Raw genomic sequence first — 22,538 nt, 5'->3', positions numbered from 1 at the left:
GAATAAGACACTAGAACCTGATCCTTTGCTATAATATTCATGAGTATAATGGCTGCATTTTATTAAAAATAGCAAACTCATGTTTAAGGTGACAGCTCCATATTGCCCTCTCGTGGTGCCCTGCTGATACATAAACCCTGGAACCCACAAGCTCAATATTGTACCAGTGCATATTTTTCTCAGATATATTATTTTGCTTTAAAGATATCTTCGCCATACATCACCAAACCTTGGTTAAAAGTTTTAAAGAAGCTCCAAAGCTAAAGATTCTTGACTCTTCCATGAGAACATGAAGCTAGAACAAAGCTGAGAATAAGTGGCCGCCAGTTCCTGCTACTTTCCATAAGTAAGATTCCACAAGGCAAGATTTCGAAACCTTTACCACCAAACTGAGGTCAAGCTCATCGCTCCACTCTGTGTGCCCACTATGGTGCTTACTTAACAGCTGTGACCTCTCTTTCCTTCTAGTACACAAATATAATAGCATTTTTATTAAAGATGGTTTGAGTCAATTCTCAACATTTTTTCCAACTTCAGAGGATGGGACTGCCTTAAGGGATAATAGAGATGAGTAAACTTAGTGAATCCTGCCTGAACTGTTTAACTTTTAGGATTACTTAATTAAACCTACATGATTTATGTACTGTTTATATTCTTACCCTCATATATTTTGATTTAAAGCAAGCTTGGCATTTTTAGAATGATCATTGTCTTGGCTTTGCTCTCCTTCTTTTCCATTTTGCTGTCTATTCCACCCTTATCTTTAGTTTTCCAAACTCATTATCTCATGCTTCCATCAGTTGGTTATTTTGATAACATACTACACTTAAAAATCTGGTTGAAAATTTCTATGTCAGTGGTCCAGGTTCTCATTATTCAACTTTTTCATTTAAACATCTTCAACATTCTTAGAAACTTGCTCAGTTGTGTCTCTGGTATGTTAGCAAAAGCAAAGAAATGTCTAGCTGTGACCATCAAGGTGTTTAAACTCTGGTCCATCTGTAAGTGACCTACAAACAAAAGGAGCCCAACTCAGTCCGTATTTTAAAAGGTAGTATATCTTTTGAAAACAATAACATCCCAAACTGAATGTCGAGACTGTCCCTCTTTAACAAATGCACTGTTTCCTAACCGCTTTCAGTTCCGATTTAATAAATTTAAACTACTATAACTTTCATTTCCAGAACTTTTCTTGTGCAATATAACAAAGCTTAAACAGAGAGTTGTACCATGTTGGAACCCATTCTTGCATTCCAAAACGATGGAAAAATGTATTTCTTCTTTTTGAGTCTCTTTTATAGAGCAACCAGCCTTGTTCCCCCAGCTGCACTGCCTTAAAGACTGAAACTATCTCCTGACCTAGGGAGTTCCTTGGTCTCAAATAAGACGCTTTTTCTTTTTTTTTGCTTTTTTTTTAATTCTAAGAAATCCTGCCAGGCTCAGGTTCAGTGACAGCAAGTCTGGGATCACAATTACTGCTGAGTAAGAAAAGTCTCAAATGCCTTAGAACCCAGCTCTAGGCTGCTGTTCCCGAGAAAAGGTTGCAGTAGAAAGTGACAAATGTCACTCTACAGTTGTGGGACCAACACACTGGCATTTTCTTTGAACACACACATTCTCATTCAAGTCAGACAGATGTTCTCTTACCTTCCGTGCACTTTTATGTCTGAGATTGCGTAAAAGTAGCGTGCCAAGTGTAGCTCATCTACAAATATTTCCCCAACGGCTGGTCTCAAAAGCCTTATCCTCAGGTCTGTGACTGTAAAGAAATCTCTGAGTTTCTTGGTTGTATCCAGCTGTCCGTAGAGGGAAGCCATATTGCGTAGCCATGGTCCAGCGAAAAACGCGAACCTGTCTTTGATTTCAAAGTGGATTATTTTGCTATTTGTCATATACCCCGTGGAGTACTCTTCAGTGCAAATGATTTCTAAGACCGTATGCTGTGATAAATCCTTCACGGATTTAGGATCCATGTGAAAAGCATCTAAGCAGTCTGTGGCATAATATTGATAGGGCTGCCATGTTCGTCCATAATCGAGTGATTTCTCCAGGATCATTTGGTCTGGACGCCCCGATTCAAAAGTAATAACTATGTTGTCTGTGAGCTCAATGGTTTTGCTCCAAGACAGAGTGATGTTAACCTGGAGAGGCTTGGGATACTCCTTCCAAGTAGCAGACTGCCAAAATGTGGAGGGATGTCTTCCTTCAAAATCAAACATCAGCTCAGGGGGATGCGCCAATTCAGGGGTACTTGCATCACACTCATTATTGCACATGTAGGGGTTGCCCTATGGAAGAAGAACAAAAGAAGTTGCATCAAAACACTGGTTTGACACAAGTCTTGCCATATTGCTGTTGCTGAATAAGAGGCTAGGAAAGACAGGAAGAAAATAAACCTGTGTGCAGTAATCATTTTTATTTGCCCTAACTGGATTCTCTTAACAGTTAAAAAAAAAAAAAAAGAAGCAATATGGTAATTTTCCTTCCATGGGCTTTAGGAAATGAAAACAGTTTATTTATCCCATATGTGTTAGACCCATAATGTGGTCCCAGAAGCATAAAGACACTGAGCAACTGTCTAACAGCTCAATACTTTCACGTCCTCTTAGAAAGATGCTATAGAAAAGCAAGAAAACTCTTCCATGCCTCAAGGACGTTCCTCAAGAGCACAGTTCTTTAAAAAGTCATTTTTCAAGCAAAGCTTTAGAATTAGCAACGAACCGTAGATACCTGTGTCCTGTTTAGGAAACAATACCCCCATACAGCATTCAACTTCTTTTTTCTTGGCCTCAAATCCATCATACTTAACTAGGTCCCTGCTTCATAAAGCCTGCTTTTAAAGCATTTACTTTGTTCACCACAAATCATGACAATGTGGTACACTACAGGCTCTGGGGCTCAGTCCAAACACCTGCCATCATATTAGCTAAAGGCAAGGGGACTGCTCAGGAGAGACTTGGGGTGGGGGTGTGCTCCAGCTTATCAGGACAGGAGAATTCAGTACTTCATTAGAAGGGTGTTGCAAAGAGCCACAGCCACTTGATGTGTTACTCTGTGCCAGCCCATAGTCAGCTCTCCATGGATGTTAGCCGTTATTATTATTTTCCCTTTCACAAAAGCTACTTCCTTCATAGTGCATTCAAATAAGAAGCTGGAAATAAGTCACTTTGTCATAACACAAAAAGTTGTAACCCCACTTATGCTACACTAAGTGGTTGCTCTCAGCTTTCATCAGTAGATTCTACAGCACTCACGGGCTCCCTGAGGTTTGTTTATTTTCTGTTTAAGAAAACAAATGGTATCATTTAGAGTCAACTCTTCAGGTATTTCTCTAATCCTGTACTAGGTAATTATAAGCACGGATGAGTGAAAGAATCGACCCTCTGACATTTGTCCTTAGGCTTTCTCTTGTAATTACAATTAGACTTTTTTTCTTTTTCATGAACTCAGCTTTTCATCACACCTGCAGGATTCATGGGCTGGGTCTCAAATAATGAATTTACACCTTAGACATCGACGTTCAGTTACAGGGCTGACTCCTGTGAAATCTAAGATGAACAGTCGAGAACTGCTTTGCCTCCCAAGAGGCAACTTTCTCTTAACTTAGTCAGCTAATACTTTCACTCTCTCTTTCCCATTAATGCAACTGAATCCTAAAGTTGGCAACAGGTTTGGGGAACTCAAGTATAATTGAGAAGGGGCAGGATAAAGGAGAGAAGGTGCATTATTTGAGGAACAGAACTGTTTTAAAAATACATTCAAGGCATCAGTGATAATGGAAATGTTTCTGTACTTCTCTCTCGAATTTCAATTCCCTATTCCTGATCTTAGCGTCTGCGGCACTATTTATAGTATCTCCTTCAAAACGAGCTAAGGGGGGGAAATAAGTTTCTGTTCCAGGTGGAATAAATCACCAAATTTATTATTATTTAAACTCTCTTAAGCACACCAGAGAGCCAAATGCTAAGCTCTGCAAACTGGCAAAGGCTTTTTATGGAGGGCTATAAATATTGTGGAATCTGTCAGGATTTATAAATTCTAAATATATGTAAATGCACATTTTACTGGAAGGGGTCAGATTTACACAAATCACACCTTCATTTGAGATTTACTGAAAAAATATGGTCACTTCAAAATCTATCAGCATGTAGCCATCTGCACAAACATTAACATTGATGCTACCACCTTCCTCCCGACAAAAGTGTCTTCATCTTAGGTTAAGGGTATCAAAACACAGGAAGACTCTGCAAGATACACTTGAAGTGAGTTATCAGACATTTATATTAAGTTATGTTGAAAGATAGCATTTCTTCGACTTCAACATGGATGCATAGAGCTTCTCAGATGGACACAGGGTCCTGGGACAAAGGAGGAGGCACAGCAGGCTGATTCTGGGAATGGGTCTATACTAGCAAACCTGTCGTAGACAATGTGCTTGAAGCTATCTATCTAAAAAGCATTCATTCCCCCATTCAATAAAAGGTGATGACAATAACCACCATTTATTTATCACTTATGGGTCAGACACTTTACGTACATTATTCTGGATAATCCTTTTTCATCCTTACCTTACAGAAGAGAAAATTGAGGCATAGAGAAGTGTTAGGTAACTGGCCCAATGTCATACAACAAAATGAGTAAGGGGCAGAGCCAGAACCTTCTTCTGCCCCTGTCCTGACCTGTTCAACTCCCAAGTCAATGGAGTTCCCTATGATGCAACTCAGTCTTAGAAACAGGGTTGGCTAGTAGAAAGGACAGGCCTAAGATCAAATGAGTTTGGGAAACAGAGCCTAAGATCTCCTGTCTTAGAGAGCCCTAATTAGCATTATCATACATCTGAGATGCCTTGAAGTGAAGAACCCTCCTTAGCTTCATGTAACACCTAGTTTCAGAAACTTGACCATGGAGCCCCTTCTTGTTTTAGTAACCCCTATTCATATACCATATAAATAGTGTCCTGGAGAGCATCCTTTGAGAGTCTCTGCTTTCGACTACTTTTAAAATTGTAAACACGTGGATCCCAAATAGCACTGCACAAGTCAAGGTTCTAGTCCTTCAGTGAAGATGTGCCCACATAAAGCACTCAGTCGCTTCTTTTGTACCGTAGGAACACTCCTGCACTGGGGCTCAGCAGGACAGCCAGCTCAGGATAAACGCTTACATTTACATCAAGTCGTAAACCATCAAAATGCACACCAGGACAAGGAGAAATCTCATTGTTATGCTCTGATGTGGTGCTTTAGGCAACTGGAAAATGAGAGAAAAGCTTCATGCATTCGATAATGATTTGTTGATGGCCTAGTATATATGAGGCACTTGTCTTGGCTCTCAAGATACAGAAGTAGACAAATCCCGGTCCTTGCTTTCAGCGGAGCTTCCATCTTAGTTGCAGGAGATGCACTAAGCAAACAACTATATAGTTTCATAATATTACATGACGATAACTGCTATGGAGAAAAATAAAGCCAATTAAAGGGGAGAACGGTGTTGGAGGAGGGATACTGATTGTAATTTTATATTGGGAGGTCAGAGCAATTCTTTTCTCGATAATGTGACATTTGAGCAGATTGAGAACAATTCCCAGTTTACCCTGGCAATGATCAGAGGTTGACCAGAATGACAGTTTCCTCCTTTATCTGACTTGAATCTTAGTGATAATTTCAGCTGCATAACAATTTATTGAAATTGATGAGTAAACACATCATTTCAAATGAAAATCTACACTAAATGACTGTAGACACCAAAAAAAAAAAAAAAAAGATCAATCGAACTCTTCTTGTTTCCTAGTACTCCTGCTCTTTTAGGAGATTAATGATTCGATGCCCATTAACATAATTTACTGAGAGACAATGACATTGAGAGAAAATTAGCAGAGAAAAAAAAAAGATTTCATTCTGGTCCTCTGAGAGGAAACCTTCCATCTTAGGTGAGTGAGAAACAAAATAAAAGAAGAAAGCTGAAGAAGCCGAAAATCCTACCATTCTAGAAAGAGAAAGCTGGAGGAGAGATTATATGTTAAAATATTTAGTGTAAATATTTCACATGAGTGTGATTTATAATACTGTTGTTACAGAGAATTATCAATATGAAAACAATTGCTGTTAAAAGGATTAGATTAATTAAATTTTCAACTACTTCAACCCCACCCTAATCCTCTCTAATACCATCAACAATGAAATTTATATAAGAAAAATAACTTCCTCCTACTTGTGAAAACAAAGAGCGCTTCTTGCTGCTAAATCTAACAGATTCAGGCATTAGCAAGTGTAAGTAATTATTTTGTGGCCAGCAGGCAGCCTTAAATAGACCTTAATTTAAGTCCTACAAGCAACAGATCCTTAACTGATTGTCTATGGACAAAATAGAAAATATTTATGACTGTGCTGATAATATTTACACCATTAAGAGATGCCTAAATAATTAGACAGATATTGCTGCTAAATATTTTTATAACAATTAGGAGAAGATTGTGAAGCTTAATTTCATTTAAAAAATAACATTAATATTTTACCTCTGGGAGAATTGAAGTTAGCTATTAATTAGCACTTTGTAGCCAAAGTGGAATGTTATTCTTCCTTAATGTGCTTTCAGAATTTACAGAGATAAATAAAATTTGAGCCATGTTTTTATTGTTTCTATTGCAAGTGCCTTCCTCTGGCAAGTGCTACTGTGAAAAGAAAATCCTTTCACCTAAGGTCTGCTAGACCCTTCAGAGTTAAAAGAAAATCCAACTTAAGCAGTATTTGTGTAATGCGTGTGGTTCCCACCATTTTGAACTTGCCCTTCCAAGCTTTACCTATTGGCAAACTATTGGGAACGACAGTTGGAAATGTAGGGAATTCCCATGGGAGATTTGCTACTGAACTGTAAGTCACATGCCAAGCAGGCATGTATTTACAAGTGGTTGTGAAAAGCACTTGGGTCAACACAGACGATTGTGAGAAACAGTGAGACAGAACTGCCTCACACCCATTTGCATCTGGCTCATCCTTGCTTGTTTTATTGGTAAGTGACAGATAAAGAAGACACGAAGGCAAGGGAAACAGACACAAAATTCTAAGATAGCACTCTCGACCTGTTCCCACTGTGACTTCTAAATAGACAACACTATGGCTTTGCCAATGCAAGGCTTTAAAAGGGTGAAGAAACTGGAAGCACCGTATACTACTCATTTCTCAGGGACACGAAACATGAGCACCATGCTTTAACTACTAGGCTGGGCTATCATCTTGAGGAGATGGCTTCCTTTTCTCCTCTTTCACTACAGCTCCTTGAGAGCCAACCAGGAACAGTTTCTGGAAGGCTGCTGATTGTCCTCCCTATATCAGAGAAGTAATTTTTGGTGGGAGGGACCCTATTCTCATCCCCTTCTTGCAACTTCTTGGTTGCTCCTTTCCTGAAGTCCTTCTGCTCCTGGATTCTTGCTCGGCTATAACATGGGAAGGCCCCTCCTTTATGACTTTTCTGAAGACACTCAGTCTACTCTGAACTGGCAGCTGATGTTCATCAGTCATGCTGAGGTGCCCCCGTCAGATCTTATAGCTTGGTTATTAGCATAGAGAGGAGAGAGAGAAATCAGAACCAGAGGTTAGTACAATCCAAGATTGCGAACATCTTTTCCAGAAATCTGAAAGATAAGTGTCAGCACTACTAATACTGACAGTATGTTTCCAGTTGTCTGTTGTCCCTTTGGACATAAAGAGCAGCAATCTCTATAAATGGTAGTGCAATCTTACTTATAACCTGCCCTGTTAATTGGCATGTTGGGTCCCATCATCGGGTATACACATTCTAACTAAATAGTCTGAATACTATGGGATTGTCCCAACTTCAGATATTCTGAATCTGCTGTGAAAAAAGTACTTGTATATTTGTCAGAGCATGAGTCTCAAATTTTAGTTTGGGAAATATGGCCACTCTAAGAATAATAGAGGATAAAGAGTTTTGTTCTTGTAACTCCAGAGTTAAAAACCAATTGCTCTGTTTCCTAATGGAACCCCTTGTTCATCACAAAGATTTCTCCCCATCATAGATACAGGCTTAAGACCTGATTGAAGCTGTTGCCTGTTTCAATCTGCTCCCTGACAATACTAACACTGTGTGGACTTTTTTACTCAGGAGTAAAGACAGGAGGGCTTAACCTTTCCACAATGAGAATACCGGAAACCATATCACAGATTATGGGCCTCAGTAGACACCTGTGTAAATCCCCCAGAGGATTATGGTTAGGATTTTCAAACTGGTGAAGGCTACAGAGGTCAAGAAGACTAAGCTTCTAACAAGGAGCCAAATACATTCTCAAGCCACAAAAATGGATTCCTATATAGCAATTTAAATCATTACTTTGCATCAATTAAAGCAGAAATAAATATGAATGGAATCAAGTGGGTTTTACAGTGAATGTATACAGAAAAACATTTTACTAAGGTGACATTATTATAATTGGTCGAGAAATTACTTTTCAAATTTTATTTTCTTAAACAACATCGCTCAAAGACTTTGGTACAGTATTTTGCCTTATGGATAGTCTGAAAATAGACCAGAACGCAGGCACTTAAATATTAATAACACAAAGCTGAAGTGTGCTGTCAGTATTTTAAGTTAAAGTAACTTGAAGGGAGTTTAAAGATCATGAAGGTGAGCACCTTCTGAGTCCTGATACCATCACGCCTTCTAAGAGTTGATTTGAGCATTTTGGATCCTGAAAGTTCTGCCTTGATTCTCAAAAACTGGTTACTTCTCTCACACGAGAAAGCAAGTCCAAGACCCACTTGAAGTCCATTTTCTGAAAGCCACCAGTTTTAAGAGAGTATAGGAAGACCAAAGCATCCTCTGCTGAAGTAATCACTTAATCAGGAGAGGCACGAAGAGAACGTCCTAATGTGGCACTTTCTGAGTGATTCGTTTCTGGTGAGCCTGTTCTGATTTCTCATACTCCTTACTTCTTTTAAACTTCTCTCTTCCAAACTCATTAGCTGTTTACTGGATACCTACTATGTTAAAAACATTGGGAAGAACACAGAAATAATAGAACAAAATATTTGCAATTTACTAGCGGAGTTTAGATCTCTGCGAACAACAATCACATGTTTCTCAAATTGGTACTCATGCTCCTAGAGAGAGCACTGGGTGTCCTTGTGGGTAGACGGAGTAAGCAGCAACAGTGTGCAACTTCTTAGAGTGTCCCTTTCACCCCTTGGTACATAATTAAACACATTTTTATATTAAAAACAAACAGACATTTTATGGAGTAAAACGCAAAAAAATTTGCAAGCATTTTTAAGAAAAAAACATAAAGACATTTCATGCATGGGGCACATTTGGAGGTATGTGTCAAAACTCACTGAACGAGAGTATAAAGGAGGAGAAGTCTGGGGGGCTTGGCTTGGTGATAATTTCTTCCATTCCATCACCTTTCCTGCTCATGATACTTCATCCAAACCACCCTGGAATGTTTGCAGCAACACCAGCCTTAGCAGACTGAGAATTGTGAGTTAAACCATCCTAGCATCAAATTCCAGCCTGACAATATTTGCTGCATTCCACCCCTATGGCAATCTGGGTGGCATGCTCCATTAACTAACATCTCCATATTAAAAAAAAAAAAAAAGTGAATTTGTTATCCTCCTTCCACCTAGTTGTAATATATACCATGTATTGCAGTGGCACGTAAACTTTAAGGTGCATAAGAAATAGCTGGTGAGTTCCGTCCCCACCCATGAGGAATTTTGTTTCAATAGATTGAGTTGAACCCAGAAATTTAATAAGCACCCTTGATAATTCTGATGAAGATACTCTCTAGATCACACTTTGATAAACACTGGTGTATTGATGAAGAACCAAGGCTCTGGGTTAGATCTGCCTAGGATTCAACTCCGGTTCCACCACTTAGCTATTACATAATTCTGGGCAAGCTACTTCACTTTTTGCGCCTTCACTGCTCCTTCTTTAAAGTCCATCTAATACTATGTACTTCATGACGTTAATCCGAGATAAAATTACATAATGCATGATAAGTGTTTAGCATCTCCTTGGCATGCAGTAAGTGCTCAATAATCAGTAGTTAGTAGTAAAAATTCTCTTCCTGTTTTCCTTGACTTTGAGAATGACACCAAATTATTCCATTTTCCAAGCAAGAAACCTGGGAATCATTTTATATTCTTTCTTTTTCCTCAATCTGTTCACCAACCAAGTTCTGTGGATGCAACTCCTCACCACAGGTTTGTTCACACCGCCAGTGCTTTCCTTAGTTTTTTAATATTTTAAAAAATATTTTTCTCCTGAATTACTCTAACGGCCTCTTAAATGATCTCTATCCATATTATATCGTTCTCTTACAATCTCTTCTCTACATAGGTGCTACAGTGATCCTTCTAAAATCCAAATCTAACTGTATCATGCCCTCTCTTAAAGCTCTTTAATGATTTCTCGTTACCTTCAGGAGTACAGTTCAAATCCCTTACCCCAGTTTGCAAGATCCTTCAAGATCTGGCCTCTGTGCTTTTTGCTTTTTTCATACTTCATGAGTCAGTCGTACCAACCCATGAGTGTATGTGTGTGTGTATATATATGTAGATGCACCATTCGGTGGACCACAGTGGACCACGTGCATTATCATGCAACTCATCACGCTAAATTCCAGTTGTTTATTTTCATGTCTCCCTCACTACAGTTCTATGAACAGAAGAACTGGCACATAATATGTGTGCAACAAAAATTTATAGGTATAAAAAAAGTAAAAAGGAGGAAAACATGAAGGCAGGGAGAAAAAGAGGACAAATTAAGTAGGTTTTAAAGCACAGAATAGGATGGGAAGGATTTGTCCATAGGTTGGCAATTGAGATCAAATAGATAACCAAGTTTAAAGAACTACTCAGATCCCTAAATTGTAGATGGAATTTGTATGATGTAATACATTGTATAAAACAAAATAAAACCAAACAAAAAACAAGAAGTCCAACTCCAATTGCAGAATGCCTGTGTGGGTGATTGATATAGTTACTGGGACTTCTGGTGAGGTTGGAGGACAAAGACAAATGGCACCAACTGCAATTATGTCCCAGTCCTTTCCTGGTGTTCATTTTATCTTCATTTTTCTCCATCAGTCAGAGGAGTATTTCTTCTAGTGGTTTCAGAGCTGAAGATCTCTTTTCCTCATCCTGTCTTGCCTTACTCATCCAACCCACAGCATCCTTCTGAGTTTACAGGAGTATCTGAACACCAAGAATTTGACTGGTTCTTAGGTAATTATGGAGAACTAAATAAAAATTGAGGGAAGAAGCCATGAATGAGGTGGTTGTGATTTTATAACGCCCAGGCATGGAAGTGCCTCAGTGGTGCAAATCCTTGAAAAATGTAAGATGTGGTAAGGTTGAAATGGGTGGAGAACAAGGAAGCAGACACATTTTGCTGGAAAAGAAGGAAGTGATCTTTGTTTATCATGCTAAAGCTTAAATGGGTATTCTAATTGCAGAGATTCTGAAAATTCTACCTGGGTCCAGAGTTTGATTCATTAGGAAGCTAATGAAGCTTACACCTCAGAGACCCTCAATTACACAAGCTGCTTCTCAGGCCTTGTACCTAATTTTGTGTTTGTAGGTTTGCATTTCTTTTTTTAAAAGAGGGCCTCCAGAACTATCTGGGCTCTAGGTTCACAAAGTCTGGTCTTGCCAGTGTCTGGGACGTCGGCAGTGTATTTTAGAGCCCGCTGAAGTAAAATGATTCTTCTTTCTTCCTTCTTGTTCCTTCTTTTCAGTTGATTTCATTCCTTGTTTTCTTCTAGGATGTCCTATTCCGAGCATTTCCACATTGAAATACATTTTCTCTAAACCCAATTTTCTTGTCTAAGTTCATACCTGATGTATCTTTATATAATATAGATATAATATACCAATATTTATTATATTTATAATCTCAATATTTCATTAAAATGTGAACGTATTTTTTTCAGATCAACAGATACATAATTCTTTTGGTGAATTACCAATCATAAATATAATCTTCATTTTTTGTGAGGTTGGAATGGCTGTTGGTCTACCAGAACCACCATCATGAACCAAAGTAAATTAAATGACAAAAAACATTAAGCAGTTATCATGTGCCAAGCATTATGCTTGATGTGATAGATTAGTTTACAATGAGGTTGATTCTTCCTTATCAGCTACAATGTACTAGCAAGACAAAATTGAGAAAGATGTGTCTTTTGGAAAATAAGAAAATGTCCTCTAGAGGGCTATTTTGGGTAGGTTATATAGAAATGAATTGTCTAATTTGCAGACACTATGTGCAAGCATTTATTGTTAAAGAGAGGTATGAAAGTTAGAAAGTCATTAGGAAAGAGTTAGAGGAGGCAGAGTCTTGGCTTTCCAAGTTGTCTCAGGTTTGCACAGGTGAGAAGACATTCTCATTTTGGAACGGAGAAGGGGTCAGTGATCACTGAACACCTTTTATGGTTAAGAATTGTGAGAGGGGCTTTATATTTGTCATTTCATTTAATCCTTACAATTCCCTATGAGGGAAATAAATTATTCTACTTTTACAGATGAAGAAACTAAGGTTCAGGTATGTCATAGAACCTATATAAGATAAATGTTTGTAAAGATGAAAATGAACCTAATGTTTGGGAGGCCAGAGGGTGGGCTGTGAGGTAGTGGGAGATAAGTTTAACTACAGAATGTGAAGGTGATTTTAGAGAGCACTGAAAGCTGAATAGAAGTGTTTGGGTTTGATTAACTGGAGAACAGAAAGTCATTTACGGTTTTTACGGCAGATGTCTCATTCACAGTTAGCTTTCTTCATTGGTTTTACAGATTCCATTCTAGGGAAAACAAAAGGTTCAAGTTGAGTCCAATATTAGGAGTCATTTCAATCAAGTCACGAAGAAGAATCAAAAAGCAAGATTCGGTTAGGATTCTAGGAGTGGGCACACAAATAATCCCTGATGTATCTTATCCATCTTCAAATGCAGCACAATTCCTGGCACAGTAGATAGTCAACAAATGATGAGGAAACGAATGTAAAGCAAGTTGTTTCCGCAATCAGCTTTTCCGTTTAACAAAATATAAAAATTCTCAACAACTGAAGAAGCAATTATATGTCTTCTAACTCAACTCTCTCTCTGCTATATGAACTGCTTCTGGTATATCAGGCAAAGAAGAACATTACCTTTCTCTTTTCTCTTTATTTAGAGAAATACTGCCCAAATCTCAAACATTAGTTCATACTTCACTTACAAATCACAAGATCTCACTGGGAAGCCAGAAAGGGTCCAGAACTGGCCTAGAGCCTGGTCAGTCTATTTTCACTAACGTGTAGGACAGGGACTGAGACATCTTTAGAAACAAGTGGAATGTCATGATGACTGCAGTGCAAGACATAAAGAAAGGGGGATGGACTGCAGACAGGGAAGCAAGCTAGGAGGTAGCTTTAAGAATCTAGGTGTGAGAACAAGGAGCTGGACTAAATTGAATAGAAAGGTGATGGAAGATTTGGTGGGCATTAGACTGACTGGAAGTGGAGAACAAAGTAAAAGAAAGAATCAATGGTGACACCAAGATTTAATGCCTAGAAGACAGTGAAAATGGTGGTGATGAGGTTCCCATCTGACACCAGCAGAAGGTTGGGACCCCTTTACTGCCCAATCCCAGCAGAGTTCTTTCTGCAAAATGTTAGTTTGATATCTATCCAGTGTAACTGAAAATCAAGAAAATGCCAGAGATTCAATTCACAATGTACAGCAAAACATTTTCAAGTCCTCCATCCTCATTTTTCCCACAAATATAATTAATGATCTCCAGACCTTTCCTTCCTCATTCCAAGCTCCCATTAACTCAACCCCAAACGTGGCCTAGCCTTCCTTACATCTCTCAGTTTCTCCCCATTCCTCTCTTTATCTTCTCTTAGTCACTGTCTATCTATTTCATAACAAATCCAGTTAGTCTCTCGGGTTTCTTCAAATATCCTCCTTACACATTACTCTAGTTTATAAAATAAAAGCCCAAGAGCCTAGAGGGCAAAACAGAATCTTCAGGAGCCAGTGCAAGAAGCTGTAAACATTCTTAAGGAGCTAAGCAGACCCAATCATATTTTCAACAAGAAGCTACAGCTGGGAGTGGAACCTAAGGAATGAATAAGGTGTGTTACTCTCCTCAAAGTAGTCACAAGAGAGTAAAAGGCTGAGTACAAATGAAATAGAAAGAACTGGAGTGGAAGAGTGAACCAGGGTAAGTGTTAGAGGGTAAACTGAAACCAGTAAAAATAGGAGCAGGTTAGGAATAAGTTAAAGATAAGCCTTGTTAGCTGCAAACTAGTGATGCATGGGGCTATTAGTGCTGGACAAAGATGGAATCATCATTTGCAAACTTGGACAATTGAAACAAATAGTTATTCTATCAAGGAGCATTCATCTCTCCTGTAGTGAAGAAGAGAACAGAACTGCTCTTCTCAGGATTTGCATCCCAATCCCACGTGAATTGTTTTCCGGGTTTTTTAAAATATTTTTTTATTGCTTTTTCTCCCCGAGTCCCCCCAGTACATAGTTGTATATTTTAGTTGTGGGTCCTTCTAGTTGTGGCATCTGGGATGCCGCCTCAACATGGCCTAATGAGCAGTGCCATGTCCACGTCCTGGATCCGAACCAGTGAAACCCTGGGCCACCAAAGCAGAGTGGGCGAACTTAACCACTTGGCCACCGGCCGGCCCCTCCACATGAATTCTTTTATGCCTCAGATTTCTCATCTATGTAATGGGAATAAGACGGTACACTTTCATAGCATTTTTGTGAAAATTAAATGACTTAATACGTAAAAAGAGCTTAGCATGGCGCCTGGCACATGGTAAGACCTCAATAAATGTCAGCAATTACTATTATCATCATCATTGTCATCACTATTATTCCTATTCTTAACTATGAACTTTCCAACTTGTCATCTCATAACAGCCTCCTTTTCAGGGTCTAGTGTGCGACCAAACAGTTCAGCACTCAGTTTTTCAAAGCGGGCCAATAAAACGGAGGTGTGAAAGTTAATTTCTTCATAGATTTCATAGAAGAAGTCAATCTCTTGGAGATCCAAATGCAGAAATAGCATTCCAATTATTTATGGTATAACTGTACAAGGTCGTTGGGTGCCCTTTGTGGAAAAATATAAAAAATCCCCAGATGGTTTTTGCTGAACACCAAAACTATTTCCCAGGATCAAACCTGTTTTGGTAGCTATGGCCAATCTAGAAAAAAACACAATCCTCTCCCCCAACCAGCCAACACAGAATTCAGTGTAACTAAAATCCACACGGAAAGAGATCAAACCTGAGACTAAATTTGCACTCTTGAATTTATGAGCAAAATCAACTTGGCGAAACTATCAAACTTTTCTCCTGAGCCTCTGCTGGCTCAAGTTTACAGCAGAGACTACATCTCACTCTCGGGTAAAGATGAAAGTAGCTAATACATTAGAAAAAAAAAACCCCACAGAAACTGAAATATAGTTGGCAATATAAATTCATTCAATCAATTTTCCACTTCCATTCTCTTTTCCTTTTAACAGTTCACATCTATGTTTTCCAATATGGTAGCCACAAGCCACATGTGGTTATTAATTGCTCGAAATGTAACTACTCTGAAACGAGTGTGATGTACATAAATCACACACCGAATTTCAAAGACTTAGTACAAAAAGAAAAGAATGTAAAATATCTCATTAGTAACTTTATACTGATACATATTGAAATGATAATATTTTGGACATATTAGGTTAGATAAAACATATTATTAAAATTATTTTTACCATTTTTTTACCATTGTTAAATTTAAAATTACTTATATGAATACATTATATTTTTATTTGACAATACTGGTTTAAACAATCAACCAGATGTGATTAAAGAAACAACTATTTGGTGAGTGAACGTTCATAGTAGTACTTTCTATTTCTCAAAGCCTAGATTGAAATGACCTTTGCCATCAGTGCCAATAACCACTTGAGGTCCTTGATGGGTTTGCTTTGGTCAGGAGTCCGAGGAAAGGGGATAAGCATACCTACACACACACATACACACACACACACACACACAAATAACAATAATGACAAAATGCAACATGAATATGGAAGGCATGGAAAACAAAGACTGACCAGCTAGTGAAAACAAAGCCTAAGATGAGAAGCAGAGTGCTAATGAGTCTTTGAAGATTTATCTGAGCCTTGTGTTTTTCACGGTTGGGAAGGGAGATCAGCCACAAGGAACAAAAAATTCTTCAAAAATGAAATGAAAAAGAATATGGACTGGATGGCCCCAAATCAAACTGCAACAGGATGCATTTATGTGCCTCCAGAAAGGTAATTAGAAATTCTTCAGCCCCAATATTAATAATTTATCTCAGAATTTAGGTATAGAGGATGCCAGTAGAGAATTTAGGGTACTCTTTCTGGAGGAACCTCTTCTGGACCAACCCTATACGGAATTAATCGACTCCCCTAGAAGAAGGAAGAGTCCATATATTTGCTCATAAGTGTGAAAATACCGTTTAGGGGGCTGGCCCCGTGGTCAAGTGGTTAAGTTTGCCCGCTCCGCTGCAGGCAGCCCAGTATTTCGTTGGTTCGAATCCTGGGCGCGGACATGGCACTGCTCATCAAACCATGCTGAGGCAGCGTCCCAAATGCCACAACTAGAAGGACCCACAACGAAGAATATACAACTATGTACCAGGGGGCTTTGGGGAGAAAAAGGAAAAAAAAAATAAAATAAAATCTTTAAAAAAAAAAGAAAATACCGTTTAGTTAGAGCTGGTCTTATCGGCAGCTTACAACCCATATTTGATGTCACATATATAATTTAGGGCACTCTAGATATTTGAATGTGCGTACAAGGAGAGAAATAAAAATTTAATTTGACCTCCAAGAAAATGAAAACGCAATTCATATCCTAGAGAATAATAATAAAAAAAATCTTATAAAATGCCAGGAGAAAAAAAAGAAGAAATGTGTGATCAATAGTGCCAGATACTTGAGAGAAGATAAGGAGGAAGAAAAATCTTTTGATTTGTCTTGAAAGTAGCTGTCAATGACCTTGGGAATAGTTGTCATAACAGAGTGTTGAGGCAGACACCATTTTACTCGAAAATGGTGGAACGATTAAAAAAAATGAGAGGCAGGAATTCAAAACACTCATTGGAGAAGTCTGAAAATGAAAGCAAGGAAAATGGGATAGTAGTTTAAATGGGGAAGAGAATCAAGTAATGCACTTTTAAGAATGATCAATGTTTGATGGCAGAGTGCAAAGAAATGTAGTAGAAAAGAAAAGGATAAATGCACTCATGAAGGAAAGGTTAAGTGTGGGACTAAGTTGTTAGTATCTGTACTGTAATTTTGGAAACACAGGATGTATTCTCAATGTAAAAACTCTCTTATTTATTGGTTAAATCTTTTTAGTTAGTAGCCAGGATGCTCTATGACTAAAATTATTGGATAAATGCCTCCTTTGTTCCTCACCTTCTAATTTCATTAATCTGCTGTGGTTAACTCTCACTAACACGAACCAATATAAGGATTGATTTTAGGCAATTTCAGATCTTCCTCAATATTAGTTCAGAACCATATCAGTGGAAAATCTACTTGTCCTGAATGGATTGCACTGGTCTACTTAAGTGATTTCAGAACTGGGAAGTCAGAAAATATTGAATTTTAAATATTAGATTATTTTATATTGGACTTTGGATCTAATATTAGATATTAAAGTGTAAAATCAGATTGTCCTTATTACTAGACTGCTTTTTTATCTTGCTGCAGAGTCAGTATTGTTTTAGTACAGTGTTTGATGGTTCATGAGGCTACAGGGTGAGGGAAAATATTTACCCTACTTACTGAATGGTGGACAGCCCAAGCTTTAAAATAAATGTTACCAAACTTTAAATGTAGTAATTTAGTAACGTATGATGGCCAAATCATATTTCACTGTTGTAGCAAAAGAAATATCAAAGAAAATGAAACAAATACCAAGCTGATCTAAAGAAGTGACGAATACGTTTGTGAGTCACCTGTGGTATTGCCTTCAAAAAGAAACCTTCCACCAAGAGAAACTGCCTCTGTACAGTCTGGTATGTTGACACCATAAAAAAGGTAGTAAACAAAAACAAATGGAGGGGATAATTAGGAGCATCCAAACTTATAAGACCAAAGTGGGTCAACGCTATTTTTCAAGTGTGCTATTTTGACATACGCTAAGAATGATCAGTAATGAGCAATACTGAAAGAAATATAAAGCCAAGAACAAAATGTGCAGTTTGGGACCCTTAGATGAAAAACATATATTTGATTTATATTGAACTACAAAAAAGGCCAATGTTTTTCCAGAAAAATGCTTAATGCTTCTTCTTAAAATAACAACAATAATAATAAAAGCTGATATTTATTGCGTACCTATTATGTTCCAGGACTGTTGTAAGTACTCAATTCCAAGTGCTTTACATGCGTTAAATCAATTGATTCTCAAATCAAACAAACCAACCAATCCCATGAGGAATATACTGTTATTATTTGAATTTTGCAGATGAGGAAACTGAGAGTTAAGACACTTGTCAAGTTGTCCTGGCTACTAGTGGCAGAATGTAGATAGAACCAAATCTAAGGATTTTTTTATGACCAAAATATTAGTACACCACAGTAGTTCCTAAACAAAACCCAGCTGATGTTTTACTTTGTTTGAGTCCCTGATAAGCATATTCTCTGCATAGCAGGAGTTTAAAATATTTTTCTTGAGATGGTCAGGTGCCAGGCAGGTTAGCAGTTGTCAGTGGAGTATAAAGTGGGGAGGGGTCGTAGGAATAAGAAGGTTATCAGAATAGGTATTCTTATACATGATCAAGATGAAGCAGGAAGAGCGAATTTGTGGTGAGTCTCAAATTGTGGAGTAGACCTGTTTTAAATCCTTTTAGCTAAGACCAAGATTCCTCCTAGAAACTGGAGTGAAGCTAGGCTGGCAAGTTTTGTCTAAAGCCAAGATACACCAGTTGCCTGGATAAGAGGAGAGCTGGGGCTGAGACCCAAACAGGATTTATTCAAAAAGATATTAGGTTCTGGGTGCAAAGGGGAGGACGCGGTCCTAGGAAAGAAAGGAAGAGTCAGTGAGATGAAAGGCTTGTAATACAAAGAGACTAGGAATTGGTGACCAGGGCTTTCTTGGGATTACATGGAAACTCTACACAAAGAGCTGGCAAATAGCAAGTGAAGACGATTTTCAGAAAACGTGAATAGAGCAGGATTTCCTAAAAGAATCTTGGAGAACTTTACTGGCCCTATAGCTGCTTTCCCTCATAAGGATTCACAGTGGGATTCTGTATTAAAGATGAGAAGTCACATGGCAAGGAAACCTATCTAGTTTTAAGCTAGCACTCCTCAAACTTACTTGACAATTAAACCGTTTCTCATATTTATTAAAATGACACTGAGCTGGTGTTGCATAGATAGACTTTGGGAAACACTGGGGTGCATGCAGTTAAGAGGAGGGCATGAAGTAGGCCATTAGGGGAGTTCAAGAGAATATCGGAACATCTGTTTCTACTTGTGTTATCCCATCCTTGAAAATGTCTTATTTTGATATGTTTTATAATGTACAAAGCATATGAGTACAGCAGAACATGTATTCCATTTTTAGATAAATGAACATACATATATTGAAGGTCCATGCTCCCAACATTTTACTGATGAGGTGCGCCTCAAACAGGTCTGGAGACAACCAGGAGAGGAAGGAGACAGAAGGCAGAATCCCTACCAGAATGGAACCCTAATGATGCAAACCGGGAGGCTGGTCCTCATTCCTCCTCTACTCTTGTTTCTTTTGGTGTTTGTCCAGGATGAATTCTAGCCTCCACAGTACGACTCTCAGCCACTGAAAGCTGACAGTGCTAACTGTCAACAGGAACTGAAACAACAGCATATGAAGACTTTGAAAGATAAGAAGCATTCTTGCCCCTTGAAAGTAAATATGAAAATATATCTAAACATTATGTGATGTTGTTGCTATTTCACTTTTTAAAAGAAATAAATACATAATAATTATTCATATATAGGTCTTCAGAATAGAAATCAACAATACTTCTTTTCTTTCTAATATTGATATCTACTTAGGGGCTAATATAGCATTTTTATAAGAAAAAAGTAAAAAAATACTTATTTCAAAAAAAGCCCTCAGCTTTTAGGTAGAAAAAATGAAAAAGAAAAGAAAATCCAGTCACTACCATTGTTTGGATTTATAAAATCTCTTTCCCCAGAAGCCTTTAAAATCCTAAGTTTGCTGATGTACATTTTAAAAATACAATCTGGATTCGCAAGAATATTATTAATCTTTAAATATCCAATTGTAATTAGCCACTAAACCTTAACATTTTAACATTGCCTCTAACTGCAGTTGAACAGAACCTGAAAGTAGAATGTAAAATTTGTTCATTGTTAACAAATATAACTCCCAAATTTGAAAAGAAGAGATGGGGCACTTGCTTCATATGGATCCCCTTGAAGAGGACTACCACATATATTTCTGAATATCACAAAACAGATCTAGCTGCAGCTTCGAATTAAAAAAAAAAAAATCTTAGAGTTGTCTGCAACTGCTAGTTTATTGTTTTCAAGTAAACAGCTCTCTGAATTACAACAATCATTTAGATTCAAGGTCACAGACTCAAAGCCCACAGGGGCCAGGCAGGCAGAGTCCACCGGCGAAGGACGCTGAGTGTAAAAAGAATTGCGTCTGGTCTGAGCGACCTGGGGAACTTGGGCACTGGACTGGCCGCTAGCCAGCTCCAGCGGACTGTTGCCAGGTAGGAATTCAGATCCAGTTCAGCCAAATTCATTTTTCAAGAGAAGCTACAAAAATCCGGAATTTAGGGGATCTCTCAGTATTTAAAGTCGTCAAAATTTTTAAAGCAAACATTGCACATGACAAACCAACCACATCTGTAGGTGAAATTCAAATGCAAGTAGCTGGTGTGCCACCTCTGTAGTGATGTTTCCTTTTGGTGATTAGTATAACTGTGTTTAATTATTATTATCATTTTTTAAGATTTTTATTTTTTTCCCTTTTTCTCCCCAAAGCACCCAGGTACATAGTTGTATATTCTTCATTGTGGGTCCTTCTAGTTGTGGCATGTGGGACGCTGCCTCAGCATGGTTTGATGAGCAGTGCCATGTCTGCGCCCAGGATTCGAACCAACGAAACACTGGGCCGCCTGCTGCGGAGCACACGAACTTAACCACTTGGCCATGGGACCAGCCCCTGTGTTTAATTATTTTTATAAAAATCAAAGACCATGAGCTTTGGGAAGCAGATATGTCTAAGTTTGCATTCTTGTTTTGCCACATAATAGTACTGGAACGTGGCACTAATTATCGATCTTTTCCAAGACTTCACTTCTTCACCTGTTACACAGAAAAAAATGGTGATGGCCTTGAAGTACTGTTGTGATGATTAAATAACATAAAAAGCCCAAATTCCCTATAAAACTTACTGCATTCCTTTTCTTTCATTTTGCTTTCAATGGTGATAACAATGGGAATTTTGTAGGGTTCTTCTGTTCCTGTTTTTTTGGATGGTTTGAATATTCACAATGGGTTTTTTGTAGAGGCCATATAAGGTAGAAAGAACATAGAATAAGATCAGCCATAATCTATCACTAACTTTTTGCATGCTTCCTGTCAAGCTACGTAAGTCCTCTGGGACCCAGTTCCTTATCTGTACATAAGTCAAGTGAGCACCAGACGCTCTTCATTCTAAAGTCATTCGAAGGCTTGAGATATAGTGGCCACTGCAGTCAGACTGCCTGGATTGGAGTCTTGGCTCTGTCACTTACTAGCTGTGAGATATTAGACATGTTACTTAATTCCCCATGTTTCAGTTTCCCCATCTGTATGTAAAGTGAGGATGATGAGAATCTCTATCTTACAAGGGTTTTCCTTTTAAGAAATAAATAAGACATACAAAGCCTTCAAAACAGTGCCCAGAACACAGCAAGTGTTTCAAAAATAATCACTACTTCTGTAGTTCATAGAAACTAATACACCATTGATTATAAGAAGTGCCATTGTATGTACCACTAAGGAAGAAAAAAGTCACTTCAAGTTAAATTGTGACAAAATGCTTTGTTATTAGAATTTTTATTTTATACTTAATAAAAAAGGTCTCTAGGTATAGATTTCCATCATACACTACTCTTGTGCACATATAAAAAATACAGATTTAATTGGTTAGATTGATTTTGCTGAATCACTTTGAAACTCTGAGTTATCCGTATCAGTGCTTTTCTACCCAATATCATCTGAGCGATTGGGAGCACTGGGAATGCATTATCTCCTTTCCTTCTCTTTCTGCTCCTTCTCCTTCTTCTGATTTTTAAAGACTTTTAATTTCAAAATTTCTCCAAGATGCATATTAGTAGAGAGAATTGTATAATGAACCCCCATGTACCCCATAACCCAAGGCAACACTCTTAGCAAAGCACTTTGACCTCTGCAGGATTTTTCTCCCAAGTTGCTAACACCTGTTTTACAAGTTTT

The 22,538-nt window shown here is 38.1% G+C and overlaps 1 protein-coding gene across 4 annotated transcripts in view; it reads right to left on the bottom strand.

Annotated features, from left to right (window-relative positions):
- The window catches only part of NTNG1 (netrin G1), a 313,233-nt gene that overhangs the window by 143,846 nt on the left and 146,849 nt on the right, over positions 1-22,538 (bottom strand). For all 4 annotated transcript variants that reach the window (XM_046645779.1, XM_046645776.1, XM_046645778.1 and 1 more), the window contains exon 3: positions 1,648-2,288. In XM_046645779.1, the coding sequence (XP_046501735.1) occupies positions 1,648-2,288 (641 nt within the window). The remainder of the gene's footprint in view (positions 1-1,647; positions 2,289-22,538) is intronic.

The sequence above is a fragment of the Equus quagga genome, chromosome 18 (genome assembly GCF_021613505.1).
Source record: "Equus quagga isolate Etosha38 chromosome 18, UCLA_HA_Equagga_1.0, whole genome shotgun sequence".
In the NCBI taxonomy this organism is placed as follows: domain Eukaryota; kingdom Metazoa; phylum Chordata; class Mammalia; order Perissodactyla; family Equidae; genus Equus; species Equus quagga.
The sequence above is the reverse complement of the archived record's forward strand: the minus strand, read 5'-3'. Positions and strand labels throughout refer to the sequence as shown.